The sequence below is a fragment of the Patagioenas fasciata genome, chromosome 1, assembly GCF_037038585.1.
Source record: "Patagioenas fasciata isolate bPatFas1 chromosome 1, bPatFas1.hap1, whole genome shotgun sequence".
Taxonomy (NCBI): domain Eukaryota; kingdom Metazoa; phylum Chordata; class Aves; order Columbiformes; family Columbidae; genus Patagioenas; species Patagioenas fasciata.
This window is the reverse complement of record NC_092520.1, coordinates 107,912,450-107,928,277: the sequence shown is the minus strand read 5'-3', so window position 1 is coordinate 107,928,277 and position 15,828 is coordinate 107,912,450. Positions and strand designations below refer to the sequence as shown.

The window sequence follows — 15,828 nt, the reverse complement described above, 5'->3', positions numbered from 1 at the left end:
GAGTGCAATTACGAAGTCAGTGTGAGGAACAGGCTAAAGCATGGGAATACGTATATATATCTGATGGAAGATCTATCCAGTTCGTCAGATGAATCTCTAACTTCTGGAACTGTAATTTATGGAAGCATACTGTATGCTTGCTGTGATCTTACACCCTGCCTTCAATGCCTCTTCTGAGCACCAGGGAAGACAGAGCAGCGAAAGAGATACTGTTGCTCTGACTGAAGTGGTCATCCTTATGACCTTGTTGGCAGGGGTGAGCAGATTAGAACGAAGGAAGTAAATACCATTAGAGAGAAAAATAAAAAGCCATCTTATAAAAATGCAAGAGTTAACTTAATAGGATGCCAGTTTATCAACAGGTGCACCATTATCAGCAAGTAGGTAACAAATGATGTATGTATTGCAGGGGTTTTACATCAACAGAAAATTCAGCCGTCTTCCAAGAATGTTACTGTGCTATTTTAAAGACCTTTTGAGTTGCTACATGGCCTGTGAGCTTGTCACTATGCTTTAGGGACCACTCATCACAAGGAACCTTGGTTGCACGAAGACTTCCTTTACAGTCTTCACTTTGTCTCCAGCATTACAAACAGACCAGCCAATGACAAAAATTGGATTTGAAAGCAGATGCGCTCATACTGTGTAACATGACTTTCAACTCCATTCACACATCATTTGGGTGACTTCATCACAGATTAAAAATATTAAGATTCAAAAACAGGCTACCTATTATTTTTAAGGCACCCTTTGGCAGTATGAGACTTAAATGAAGACTGGATACAGACAGTGACAATGGTATAAGAACAGAGATTACAAAACTGGGGGGGAGGGGTGGTAAACAACTACCTGAAACAGGGAAAACATACTGTAGGGGAGGAATATGCAAAATTATCCTTAGATTATAAAAAGTATTATGAAAGACAAACTCTTCCCATTATCTGTGTCTCAAATAATCTGTGCAGTTACTTCTGTTTCAGATTTTTCTTTCAGTTCTGTAACTTGATAATGCCACAAAACTCCAACCTGTCTGCAGAATACTTTCTCAAAACAATCTCTCCCCTATGCACCACTCTAACTTTTTTACTCAGTGTCATAAACTGGCCTCAAGGAGCCATGAAACACATTAGGGACCACAACCCTGCAATCCAGCATCCTCATCAAAAACCCGTTTATGCCAAAGAAAGGTTACCCACTTATTTCATTGCACCATAAACCACTTCCCATGACTGCTGAAAATTGCCATGTTTACTTATAACCACAGCACTACTAAACCCAGGATACATAATGCAAATACTTACATCTATTCATAGACCATTAAGCGCATGGGGAAAAGATGCCCTGTGGCTGAAGCACAGTACTAAAAATCAAGAAACTTAGGATAAAATTAAAGTCCTAGTCCCTCTTCCCTTTAGGACAGGGAAAGGAGAACAGCCCATCCATCATGTATTTTGGAAGCCATAATAGGCTTACTTTTTATCAGCATTTTAAGAGCCCCAGCAACATGCTTCCAGCCCTCTCGCTGAGGTGTCTTTCTCCTGACACAGAGTGGGTCTGTACAAACACACACACAGATGCCACATACAACACAAATGAGGGAATGAAAATGACTGGGGAGAGCAAGTCACCAGTAACAGGAGAAGGAAAGCTCTTCCCAAAATGGACCCAATGCCAGTGGCAAGAGTTTATTTTCAGCAGGTGACAAGCACACTCCATCAGGCCACCCTATCACCAGCATCTCCTCCTGCCTCTTCATGGTCAGTCTGTCTGTTCAGCTGAAACAGATTGTCAGTTGATACCATCCTCCTGAAGGAAGGGAAATTAGAAACTTGTACTTAAAGTACATAAAATCACAATAACAATGTGTGGATAAACACTGCATATTGCCTTATTTTCCCTTCTGAGACAAAAGGAGAGGCCTTTCTTACGCAACTTGCCACATGGCCAGCTTAGCAGCATGAGAAAATACTTTTGTTTCATATGACTGGAGTTTTTTCAAAATGAAGTTTATTTTACTTACAGTATCATTACATATTTTAAGTTTATTCTAACTAAATAATCGAGGCTAGTTTGTTCAGACTGTAGTGTTTTTCAAACAGTCACTGATTTACTGCTTAGGTGAAAACACAGTGATGCTGTCTCCGTGGCTGGAGTAGGAGAGGACCCTGTCAGCACTCCTGCTGCAGTGAGCAAACCCAGGCATGCCACACCGCCTTCGGAAAATTTCTACCTTTCTTTTTTTGATGAAAGCCACATTAAGAATTTCAGTATTCCATCACACCTACAACCAAAATTAATTGCAAACTAGAAGTATTTGCATGAATGTTTTGCTGAAATAAAGAAGAGCTCTGCTAGCTTCTGCTTGGCACGAGACACGTAATTTGATAATTCCTACAGATGGAAGCAAGCAAAGCATACCTCCGGATCTTTACCCAATTGAAATAAAACCACAATGCATTCTACAGCATCTGGCATTGAAACAGACAAAACCATCAGATATGCTAGCGTTACTACTGTTTTCTTGTAGATTTTTTTAGATGCTTTTGCAGTGGCATCCACAAACTGGTACACAGTATCATCTATTTTTATTCAATGCATCCTCTTTCACTCTATCAAAACCTCACGTAGAAGTGATAAATTCTAGAGCTTCATTTTATTAAAATCACTACCAAAAAGAAATTAAAAAAAAAAAAAATCTATCTAAGCGAAGTTATTCAACAAAGGGAAGTAGATTTAGGAAGCTTCGTACACTATCTTCCAAAATGTTTTTTTTTTTAATGTTGGATCCATGATGGTGTTAAGGTTACAGGGCACAAAATCCATTTATCTTTTTGTGCAAGCAGATGCATTACTATGCATGTGAGGACAACAGGCATCCCACTCTGGCATAAAGAACGAACTCAAAATACACCCCAGCCTACAACATCCGTTATATCAAACCAAGTTAATACATATTAAGTGGACTGGACCTCTTGGAAGGCAAATGCAAGCACACAGGAATGACTTTACAAAACTACAGACGTAATGATCAGTGAAGGGGCTGACTTCAAAAGCTTTGAAGCACAGAAAAAGGAGAGTTACCAGATCTTTCGCACAGCAGGAAAATGACTTATACATTCAAGACTGCGCCAAACATGTATTTACTCTTGTAACAGAAAAAGAGAGTTCAAAAAAAAGCTAAATATTATGTAATGCACAGGAAACAACCTCTTCTGTTAAATCACTACAAGAAATTCAGCCCAACACTATGTTTTTTGAATTATCCCAATCAATAAAAGCACATATGCATAACGCTGGAACAGAAAAAGTTGCACTTTCCATATTCTAAAGGAATTCATTTAACAAAAGTGAAACATTAATAAGAGAAGTTTGCTACTGGCACCTTTATTTATGCCAAGAAAAACAACATGAAACCACAGTGAAAGAACAAACTTTGGCACACTGAGAAACAAACAGTTTAAAGCAAAATTACTTTTAAGCAAACAGCTACCACAAGGCAACTGTGCAAACCCCATCCAATATCAGGAATACTTCTAGTGACCACTGCTTTGGGCATTCTCACTGAAGAGCTGCTAAAAAAGCAAAGAGGAGTCTACCTGCTGCATAACTGATGTTAACGCGAAGATCACGGAAATGCTTTATCAATCTCAGCAGACATTTGTCTGCAGCACCTTAGTACCACAAGAACAATCAGCTTCCTCTTGATCAAAGGAAAACAGATGCAAACACATGAAAGCAGCAGCAAAAACGTCCAGATATTCAAGTGCAAGAGAGAAAGTGATGCCTCAGAATTTAGGGCAAAACATTTCCACATGGTTTGATCTGGCGTTCAGTAAGCAAAAATAATATATGCAAGTAATACAATAAATGAAAACAAGGACATTCTTCACAAGTCTTCATATCACAGAGGAGAGAGATATTAAATAGGTAAAGTGTAACTCCTGTGGATAATTCATTTAAGAGTTACAGGAAGAAAACAAAGTTAAATAATTAACTCATTACATATGCAGAAAGCCTGAAATGTAGATACATTATGTATGTACATACACAGAACACACAAAACAATTCAAAAGCAGAAGTAATTCTATAATATATGAAACATTTTTATTACTACTTATTATAACTGGAACAAGAAGTACTTTACCAAGATCCTTACAAAATTCACACATGCAGAGTGTTACGTGCTAAAGTTTTAGGATCTTGACAGTTTCATTATACAAATGAAGAGAAAAAAAATCTATTATTTGGATGACAAAGTCTGGTAGATGTTATAGATTTTACATAATTTAACAATAATCTTGAGTCTATTTTTTTTCCATTTAAATAGTTAGACACATTTCTACTATCCCACTTACCTCTTATCTTTACACCCCCACACATCATCATCATCATTCATCGTTGTGGAGATAAAACACAGTGAAAGATATTTCTAAATATCCTATTTAAAGTCAGTCCAGGGTAACACTATACTGTAAAATACCTGCGTGATTAGCTAAAATTTCAAGTCACTTTTTTTCATCAAGTTGATAGGTAGACAACAGAATAACCTGAGTAGGACTAATTCACTCCGTGAGCTTGGGAAAACTAACACATACACTAATTCCAACCACAAAAAATACAGAGGTGATGTGTTCAACCATGATGGAAATACCAAACACAAGTCAACTACAACAAAATAACTCAGAAACTATCTAAATGTCATAAACTGTGCAGGTTAAAAAACAAAACAAAAGTATCTGTTGCAGTACTGACAAGAACTTTGCTTTTAATCACTGCAATAACCTTGGCTGAGTTACAGCATGACTACTCTTTCCGTTATTTAAGCACATTATTCCCTCTCAGCCAGTAGGAAAGAGTCACAGGAAAGTTAAATTTGGGTGTGTAACACAAGTGTATTTAACATACTTACTGACCTGAGTCACTGTACACTGAGAGCTGAGTATAACCTGTCACACACACATCACTGGAAAGGTAACTATATTGAACACTACCTAGAAGATACACAGACCTCACAAACCCCGAAGTTACAAGGCTGAGAACAACTGTGAGAAGCAATTAAAGGGGTCAGATGGCAACCAGGACAAGTCAAATTGGCTGTTACTCAAGGTAGCATGCATTCCCATAATTTGCCTTAGTTTCCTGATCAGCTGTATTTCCCACCTCGTATGATCCAGTTTTTTAATAAAAATTCCATACAAATACTTTAAAAACAAACAACACACACACACCAAAACAAACACAACACACAAGTGGATACATAATTTAAACTGAGAATAACTGTTTGAACCAGTTGTAAATGAAGGGCTGAAAACTGCAATGCCCTGTCAGAGCTGTTGCAAAAAACAGATTTCATGAAGAGTGGTCGAGATGCTCGGAACAGAGAAAAGCCAAACAAGCTACTCTGCAATACTGATACTTGGACCTTCTGGCAGAGGTGAAACATGCAAGAAGGAAACAAGATTTTTGTTTGTTTGTTTGTTTTAAATCACCTGAAGGGTCCAGAATTAAAAGCCTCGCTTGACACTTCTGTAGCTTTAAAATGCATTTCTGAGTGACAGATATGAATAGGATTTTAAAAGCACTTCCCCTGTCAGTTTTGTTCTGCGCACATTAAAAGACCAATAACTAAGAAAGTTATTATTGTATTTTATTTATTCATGAGACAAAAAAAAAAAAAACCCATTACTACATACATCTTCATACAATATCAACATGCAGGATATATAGTTCCATTACATTAAATATGTATATGCTCCTTCAATTAGCATGTCTAGAAAGAATTAGCTAATATTAAAAAAGCATCCCTGGTGCCTTTCCACTGCTACAGATACACCAGCCACCAAAGCAAATGAAGGTGACAGCTATACAGTTTCTTATGAATACTCAAGTTTTTTGAGGTTTCACTTTCCTAACGTGCATTTCAAGCAATATACCTTCTTTACTTCTACAATCTTGAAATTCAAAGGTAAGATATTTTTCTTCACTGAAATTAATGAAACTTAGTTGGAAAGGGATTTGACTTTTTTTTTGGAAGGACAGAGGCAAAGTCTGGCAGAAGTTACAATATTTTAAATAATAAAACAATAACCTTGAGAGTATGTAGTGTATTAAACTGCTCTGAATGAAACCAAATATTTGCAAATGGTAACATTGCATAAAAAGCAGCACATGAATTACCCTGGGGATGAACAAACTTGAATGTCCATATGTGAGAAAATAACACAGTACCAAAAAAAGTATACAGTTTGGAAGAGCACTGCTATCAAGAAGAAAAACCCACACAGTATTTTTAAAGAAATAAACACATTAATTTCTTTCACACAAATTGTTTTTGTGATATACAGTCTAAGCTGGCACAATGCATAATTTTTCCTTAAATCCTTTTAGGGCTGATTAACTTTTCCGTAAGAAGAAGAAATACATTTTGCTCTGAAAACTCTGACATTCAGTATTTCAGTCTCTCAGAACATACATTAAGCAAGTTTCACCAGGCAGCAAAAGGAAAGATGAGAGATTCAATACTGAGCAACTTGTCCTTCAAATGCTACTTAGTCATTATCATTACTACAGATGGCAGCAGCAATAACGCCTACATTTTGATCACCTAACACTCTCCCTGAAAAAAAAGACTCCTGCAATGTCTTCTCAGGCTGTAACATCTCTAATGTTTACCACATACCTTTGATTTTGGGCAAAGAGAAAAAACTTGAACTTTGCAAATATCATTTGCTTGTGCTACAGAATTTTGCTCCTTTTTGCAGAATGATAAACCACTAAACAATATTATCTTTCCTAGTAGTCAAGAGATGCAAGTATCTTCCCCTACTGCAGGCTTGTTTGTTACAACTTGATCTGTGCAGAGGGTCTGAAGTGATGGGCATGCTAGATCTGGCATCTCACTTTCACTGCCATCCTAGCAAAATCCTCAGTACTGGAGGACCCTAGAGACCAAAACTCAGATGCTGCCAGAGAACTACAAAGTTTAGGAAGGGAGACAGGGGCTGAGGCCACTACCTGTTGCTGAGGCAGCACCCCTCTTCTGGGGGTAACACACTGGGAAAGAGCATTTTACTTTGGGACCGGGAGGTAAGATTCTTCCTATGGCTGTGAACAAGACAAGGACTCCAGGATCAAGATGTACATACAAACACGTGAATCAAGAGAGCATCAGTTCCACATCTGTGTGAATGACCTGCATTTGTAGCTGTTGTGCTTGCTACAAAATCAGTAAATTTGATCCCAGAAGGAAAACAAAGTCTCATTCTCTGCTGCAACAGATCCAAATCCTATCCACACTCCTGTCTTCAAAACATACCACAAACATACCAACAATCTTTTACACCACATTGCACATTATCTTGTAGTAGCCAATTCAAATAAATAACAGATTTAGCCAACAGCACTCTATGCTTCTGTGCTTGGGCGTTAGTGTTCAAATGCTGATATTGACCAAAAGTGATTACATTTGTCCACACTTGTCCATGCCCTACAACACATGACCCATTTGATATCATCTTCAATTAACAAAACATGCTGCCTTTTCTACGGATTCCCAGTCTTATACAGGGTGAAAAAGAGACGATGCCCTGGTCTACCTAATGACTGAAGCTTTTCTGCAACATTTGCCTCAGAAGTTAGAAAGCGTAAAGTAGAAAAACACAAGAAGAAAACAGTCCAAGAAGAGTGCAAGTAAATATCACAGTATCACAGTATGTTTGGGATTGGAAGGGACCTCAAAAGATCATCTAGTCCAATCCCCCTGCTGGAGCAGGAACACCAAGGTGAGGTCGCACGGGAACATGTCCAGGCGGGCTTTGAATGTCTCCAGGGAAGGAGACACCACAACCTCCCTGGGCAGCCTGTTCCAGTGCTCTGGCACCCTCACTGAGAAGAAGTTTTTTCTCAAATTTAAGTGGAACCTCTTGTATTCCAGTTTGATCCCATTACTCCTTGTCCTATCATTGTTTGCCACTGAGAAGAGCCTGGTTCCATTCTCATGGCACTCACCCTTTATATATTTATAAACATGAATAAGGTCACCCCTCAGTCTCCTCTTCTCCAAGCTAAAGAGACCCAGCTCCCTCAGCCTTTCCTCATAAGGGAGGTGCTCCACTCCCTTCGTCATCTTTGTTGCCCTACACTGGACCCTCTCCAGCAGTTCCCTGTCCTTCTGGAACTGAGGGGCCCAGAACTGGACACAATATTCCAGATGGGGTCTGACCAGGGCGGAGTAGAGGGGAAGGAGAACCTCTCTCGATCTACTGACCACCCCCCTGGTAATACACCCAAGGATGCCATTGGTCTTCCTGGCCACAAGGGCACAGTGCTGGCTCATGGTCATCCTGTTGTACACCAGGACCCCCAGGTACCCTTCCCCTACACTGCTCTCTAATATGTAATTTCCCAACCTATAATGGAACCTGGGGTTGTTCCTGCCCAGATGCAGGACTCTACACTTTCCCTTGTTAAATTTCATCAGGTTATTCCCCGCCCAACTCTCCAGTCTGTCCAGGTCCCGCTGGATGGCAGCACAGCCTTCTGGCGTGTCAGCCACTCCTCCCAGCTTAGTGTCATCAGCAAACTTGCTGATGGTACACTCAATTCCCTCGTCCAAATCGTTAATGAATATGTTGAATAACATTGGTCCCAGTACTGACCCCTGAGGCACTCCACTAGATACTGGCCTCCAACTGGACTCTCCACCATTGATCACCACTCTCTGGCTTCTCTCTTTAAGCCAGCTTGCAACCCACCTCACTACTCTATTGTCTAGACCACACCTCCTCAATTTAGCTGTGAGGACTGTGTCAAAGGCTTTACTGAAGTCAAAGTAGACCACATCCACCGCTCTGCCATCATCCATCCACCTTGTTACATTCTCATAAAAGGCTATGAGGTTGGTCAAGCATGACCTACCCTTGGTAAAGCCATGCTGACTGCCCCTAATGACTCTCTTATCCCTGATATGCCTTGAGATGATACCAAGGATAAGTTGTTCCATTACTTTCCCAGGGACAGAGGTGAGGCTGACTGGTCTATAATTACCCGGGTCCTCCCTCTTGCCCTTTTTGAAGACTGGAGTGACATCTGCTTTCCTCCAATCCTCAGGCACCTCTCCTGTTTCCCAAGACTTGGCAAAAATGATGGAGAGCGGTCTAGCAATGACTTCAGCCAGCTCCCTCAGCACCCGCGGATGCATCCCATCTGGACCCGTGGATTTATGGATGTCCAGACTATTTAATTGCTCCCTAATCCAGTCCTCATCGACTAAAGCAAACTCCTCCATTGACCTGGCTTCATCCGGGGTCTCAGGGGTACAGGGTTCCCCAGGACAGCCTCCAGCAGAGTAGGCAGAGACAAAGAAGGCATTCAGCAATTCTGCCTTCTCTGTGTCTTCCACCACCAGGGCACCCACCTCATTCATCAGTGGGCCTACATTGCCTCTGGGATTAGTTTTATCTGCTATGTATTTGAAAAAGTTCTTTTTGCTGTCCTTGACCCCTTTCACCAGCTGTAATTCTAAGGAGGCCTTGGCTATCCTAGCTGCCTTCCTACATCCTCTAACAGCAGCCTTATATTCCTCCCAAGTGGCCAGCCCCTGCTTCCATGACCTGTAAAGTCTCCTTGTGCTTTAGAAAGGAAGAAAAAAATATATAAATTCTGAGCATAAATTGTTTTTCTCCCTTCTCTTCCATGTGAAACATGAAAAAATGGAGACCCAAGACCTAGAAGTGCTTGACTGCTCAATCCCAGGAGCTTACCATGGGAGCTGTGACCGCCAAGCACAGGAAGAAGATGAGGAACAGCAAACACGGGTGTTCCCAGCCTCTTCCTTGGCTCCCCACACAGCATTACCTCAGAGAACTCAAAGACTCAGATTCATCTTCCCACTCCATAAATTTGGGATACTACTTCCTTATCTCCCAAAACAATTGTAAAGCTAGTTTTAGAAACTACAGTGGCTTAGGATAAGAGGCAAATTAATTCCCTTGTTACGCCCTGGGTTTAGATAGTTTGCCATCCACAAAGCAAAAGCCGCATATCAGATAATTAAGGTAAAAGTATAATGAGCAGCTGCCTAACTCCTTAATCACCGTTCATCCCATACGTGGAACCAAGGAGAGGTCATGTGAAGAAACAACAGCCAGACCCACCCTAACACCTACACATGAGGCCCAGAGGTAAGGTCATGACCACCAGCCTTGGCCCTAACATCTCCAGGTGCTGAGGGACTTGAGCCCATGCCACATGCAACTCCACGCACTGCAGCAGCCACTCACCCTCTTCGCCCCTGGAAATTAAAAGTTTGCCAAGCAACCAGGAGGGACCTTAATAGGAGCCACGGCTATATAAGGGCTCAGAGTGAGGCGTTCACGCTCGATACCAGCTCAACCAGTTTGCTGACCGTGTTGGCCAACCGGCACAGGCAGGCCCGGGCACCGCTGAAAATGAGGTTTATTAATCGTTCCCTCCTCGCTCTCCACTTCTGGGCAAAACCGAGCTGCCGCCCTCCCCGGCAGCACCGCCGACAGCCGGGGAAACCGCGGCGGCACACGCGGCTGCCGGGCCAGCCCGACCCGCCGCACAAAAGCCACCTCATGGCAAACACCTCCCGCACCACAAAGGCGGCACCGGGGGAAGGGGCGCGCCGGGGGCCTCGGGCGAGACCCGCTCTGTATCCCCTCGGGAGCCGCCGGCTGCCCCCAGTGCCGGCACCTCCTGCCGGGCATAACCCGCCTCACCCCTCCGTAGGGTCCGGGCTGCCCCACATCTGCGCCCCACGACGCGCCCGGTCCGAGATGGCGGCCAGACCCTCCTCCCTAAGCGCCGCGCCGGCCAACACCTGCCGGGTAGGCAAGGGAGCGACCCTCGCCTGCCGCCCCTTGGGGCTCCGGCCGCCCCGGTCCGGGCGGTAAAGGACGGGACGGCGCCGGGAGCAGCTGAGGGAGGCGAGCGGGTGGGTGACCCGCTGTCCTCCGACACCTTGCGGGGCCGCAGACTCATCCCCTACCTGTCGCCCGCGGGTAGCTGCGCGCAGCCCCCGGCTCCGCCATCTTCCTCGGCCGGTGGCCACCGCCGCGTCCTGCTGCCGCTACCGGGGCTTCGCTCCGCGGCGCCCAGCAGCCGCCGCACAGGCGCACTGCCTGCCCCGCGGCACCTGACACGGCGCGGCGGGCGGGGAGGAGCGGGAACGGGGCCGGGCACAGAGGCCGACGGCAGCGGGGTGCCGCCTGCGCGGGGCGGGGGCGGCTCCCGTGCAGCCAGGTGCTGCCGCTGCCCCGCTCCGCGGAGGGCCGGGAGGAGGGGGATCCTGCTGGTAGCCGCTTGGTAGAGCCTCGCCCCACCCGGGCCCCCGCTGAACCCCCGCTGCCCGGCAGCAGCGGCGCCGGGGAGCGCGGCACTCGACCGGCGGGACGGGGAGGGCCGGGCCGGGCCGGGCCTGGCGGCAGGGAAGGCCGGATCCACTGCACTCCCTCTGTCACCTTGCGCCGTGGGTCAGCGCTCCCTTAGGGGAAGCATCGGTGAGCGGGCACGTTTAATCGGCTTGTGCCAGAGAGCCAAACAACGTGCCCTCCAGCTTTCCTGAGCTGTCTGCCTGTTTTTCCAGTTTTTTTCCATCCAGGAGGTTGCAAACACGTGCTGCCTCGTTGCATCGATGGCGCTGAGAAGGGCACAAGCGTGTCCCCGTTGTACAGCTGCTGCAGGTGGCCCTTCAGCCCGGGCTGGCCCTGAGGCAGCAGTACTGTTTTGTACTCAGTTTTAGTAGAGGCGGAATAAAGAAACTTCTCCCCTTCTCCACCTAAACATTCATATACTAGCAGTTGAAATCTCCCTAGAAGTTCAACACACAGCTTACGTATTTGTTTTGCTCCCAATTTCCCATTTTTGCTGCTTCTTGTCCATGCAGGGACACTGCAGTAGCCTCTGGGCGTGTGGCCTCAGGCAGCTCCTGCTCCAATGCCTCAACACCTTGCCAGAACTGCTGCGAGATACCAAACACCTTATTGCCTCATATTCAATGCCAGTTTATCAAAATAGAAATTTAAGGCATATTTAATCCTCCCACTTTCCATTCTTAGTACTTCTATTCTTCTTGCCTAGGAATTACATTCCTGTTATATTCTTCTTTAGCTGAAAAAAGAGACTATAGTCAACATAGGGGGGTAGAGGAAAAAAGTGTTTTCCATTCAGTTTTTGTTTTGAAAGTATTTGCTCAGGTATTCCTGATGTGTCTTCCTGTAAATCACTATTTCTTATTAAGTGCAAATTATTCTGTTGAGGTGCTGGTCAACAATTTGTCTTCCACCTATACACTCAAGCGGTGTCTTTGGGTGTGGGTTCACACACGTCAATAAAAGTTCAACTAGACAGATTTAGTTTTTGTTGGTGCATATAGTAACAATTATTCCCAATGTTGCCTTATCAGTGAAAGACTTCATTTTTGTTGTTTCTAACTCTGCCAAATTTTAAAACGCCGATTGATGTTTTCATGCCAGCTGTTTCTCAGGCTAAATTTCTGTCAAGGAGCTCCACTCAAAATTATTCTGCTTGTCTAAACATGAAATTGTACAGTTTTGCTCATGTTACAAAAGAAAAATCCTGCCTGTCTTACTGTGGCTGTTCCCCTTGATTTCCAGGGGCTCCTTTGGCAACAAAACAAAAGGAAGACTCTCCTGTAATCTTAGTTAATCTTTAGCCTAGTGGTGCCTGATGAACGCACAAGAAAGAGCAGCTGGTCTCAGTGCAAGTTGCATGGGCTTAGTGCTGAGGGAAATGAGAAGATGAGTGTCCAGAACTGAGAATTAGGAGAGCAGGGAATGGATGTGGGGGAAACGGAGGGACAGGAGAAGATGTAGAAGTATAGCCAGCAGCTGCAGGAGGGGTTATGAAAGTATCTGCAGGAAGGGCAGACATTGAATTGCCCTCTAACTCATGCCAGAGAGCTGATGATAAGAGGCTCTCTGGCATGAATTTCCTCCATTCAGGCTGGAGCTGGTGGTTGGGTGGAGAAGGACGGATGGGACCACCAGAGAACCTTTTCTAGGGAACATGAGGCTACTAGTGCTGGCTCTCAAGCAGCTGTGAAGCCCTGAGGCAGAGTGTCACATATAAGTAGTTTTCTATGCCTGTAATTTCCTCTGATAGCTGGCTCACAACCTCACAACTGGGATTCATGCAGTGAAAAAAAAGATTTCAAAGAAAACTTAAGGAAACTACATGGAAAACATTAAAGCTCCAAAGACAAAAGCCTCCCCTATAGTACTGTGTGTAGTATGTGATATGAGTCAGTTTTTAAATTGCCTTTGCAGAGTGTTTTTTCTGCAAGACTCCTACCTCATTCAATGCAAGGGATGTGTTTAATTAATGTATAGTTATTCAATGTTTCTCTTAATTTTCATCATGTAAAGTGGAATCTTTCATGTCATATTCACTGTACATTCCTCAAACCCTGCCTTGAAGGCAGGTTAATTAATTTCCATGATGGCTTTTCTGTGGTACTCTCATAACTCCTTCAAGCATTAATAAATTTAACTTCGTAACAGCCTTCTAAGTTGAAGTAGCACTATTATCATATTTCACGCACAGGGAAGAACTAAAGGTAAGGTATCGGAGTTGTCCATAGTTGTTAATTATTTTATGTTCCAGAGGTTAGCAGGTTGCTTTAAAGCAAGGAATAGTGAATTTAAATGAGTGTGAATCTACCAGCATCTAAAAAACAAGACCAAAACCATTCTTGCTCAGGTTTTACTTTGAATACTTTATGGATCTGTAAGCACCAGACATAGTGGGTTACTTACAATCTACAAAACTTTGGTATGCCCTTACACCCAGGAATCAGAAACAAGTTTCAGATGTATCTGTGCATCCTTCTTCATGACAGATAAAGGAACTCTGGGGAACGTTTTAATCTGAAACTTTTAAAAAAGGAAGTTATGAACTGCTTAATTTTGCCCATACTTCACAGAACAGGATGATCTTGACCATAGCACCTAAAGGGGCTCTTCCAGCATCTGCATGCTCAGAGCTGGAGTTGTCACCGTGTCCCTCTCTGACTCTCCACCTCGCCACCTTGCTCTGCTGTCCCTTCACATCACACTTAAGGAAACCATCCTAGATGCGGCACATCACCAGGAGCAATGTGAGACTCCGCTTTTGAGTGACAGGGGAAGGAGTACGTAACCCAACAGCCCTACAGCTGAGGAAGGGGACTGGGAAGTTTCTCCTCACCCCGAGGACCGAATTACCGAGCATGAATTACCACAGTGCTGCCTGTGAGGGAAGGGAGAGGGGCAGGGAGATGCTGTGTGTGTGCTGGGCTCTGGCCAACCTCTTATCTCTGGCTCGCTGGCATGAATTATAAGGCAATGCAGGAATCCTGCCATCTCTATAAGGCACATTGCATTGAGCCCTCTGGTTGGGAAGGTGTTTTGTTGCAGACACATTGATTATTCTGCTTTCTTCATCTGATGCCTAGTTTGTCCTCCTGTGAAGGAAATTCTGGTAATACTTGTTCCAGATTGTTGTATTTTACAGTGGTTTTATTTCCTTTGTGATGTGTTGTGCACTGTTGAAATCCACACCATTTTATGTTTCTTTTGTGGAAAAAAATTTTTCCTCTCACACATTTTTAGCAGGTGCCGTATTTAAACAGGTCTATGCAAATATTAATACCTGAGCTACAGTGGATGTTAGTCAGCCTAAGTCTGGGAAAATCTCAGAGATAAATCTGCAGAGAGGTAAAGTCTTAAAGTAAGTTCAGGATGCAGGCAAAAGAAGCTGTGGAGGGACCGCTAATTTTGTTATCTTAACAGACATTAAAATAAGTATTGTCAAAAATGTAAATTATTTTTAAAAACTTGTCTTCTTTTATCAGTGTTTTTTATATATATATATATATATATATAGTGGTTGTATCTATGCAACCAAAGCCATTTATCCCTAGGAATACTTCTGAGGAAAAACAGAAGAGTAAGCCCTGAGCATAGTGACCGATCCCACAATGTAAGAAATCTACAATGGTCCACACTTTCTGCTCTATTTTGCTTCTTTGAATCAATAGCCAACAATTTAAGAACCTGACAAAGTGAGGCAAACAGAATGGCAGCCCATGATGTTTCAGTTAGAGCCACTGGCCCAGCGTCTCGCAAACGCTGCGTGTCAGAGATGGCAAATCCAGGTCTCCCACGTGGCATTTGTCTGCTTTAACTTCAAAATAATCTTTCCTTTTCTGAAACTCCTGTGAGTCCAGTGCCTCATAACTTCTGAATGAAACTGATTGCTCACACCAAGGTATTTTTACAGACAATAGAAATTCATCTGAAGAGAAGCACTCCTCTACAGCAGGTGAATTCATGTCCTCCAAGAACAACAGAACACAACTCAGAAGTTAAAAAGAGTGTTCTAGCACATATGTCAGAAATTAAAGAAAGATGGTGGTATAACTAATCATAGTTATTCCTGATGGTTGAAGTATTAACTCACCACCTTAAGCATTCCCATAAAATAGATTATAAATCATAATTGTAATCAGAGAGTTATTGAGAAATTAGGTTTGCAAATGACGGAAATGCTCATGGACTAATTGACACATAAGAAATCTTCCTCATGAGGGATCCGTCTTACACAAAAAATTCACGGGTGCTGAGTCAAACTGAGACACAGTGTGACAACTGAGAAAATCTTTTTTTCCTGTCACTTGAAATCTTTCTATAAAATGTGTCAGTGGTGTCAGTCTTAAAGCTAGGTATCAACAGCAAAATGGTGCTCTGTTTCAAACCCACAATTTTGAAATCAAAAGTAATGGTTGTATTTCTAAAGGACTTCCAC

The 15,828-nt window shown here is 43.3% G+C and overlaps 1 protein-coding gene across 6 annotated transcripts in view; it reads right to left on the bottom strand.

Moving 5' to 3' along the window:
* Positions 1-11,477, bottom strand: part of MAP7D2 (MAP7 domain containing 2) — a 90,983-nt gene extending 79,506 nt beyond the window's left edge. For 4 of the 6 annotated variants that reach the window (XM_065858263.2, XM_065858272.2, XM_065858253.2 and 1 more), the window contains exon 1: positions 11,012-11,168. In XM_065858263.2, coding sequence (XP_065714335.1) covers positions 11,012-11,054 — 43 coding nt within the window. In that variant the 5' untranslated portion in view covers positions 11,055-11,168. Of the gene's footprint in view, positions 1-11,011 lie in introns of all 6 variants that reach the window. The other 2 variants (XM_065858236.2, XM_065858245.2) reach the window with 2 other exon arrangements.
* Between the last annotated feature and the right edge of the window lie 4,351 nt (positions 11,478-15,828).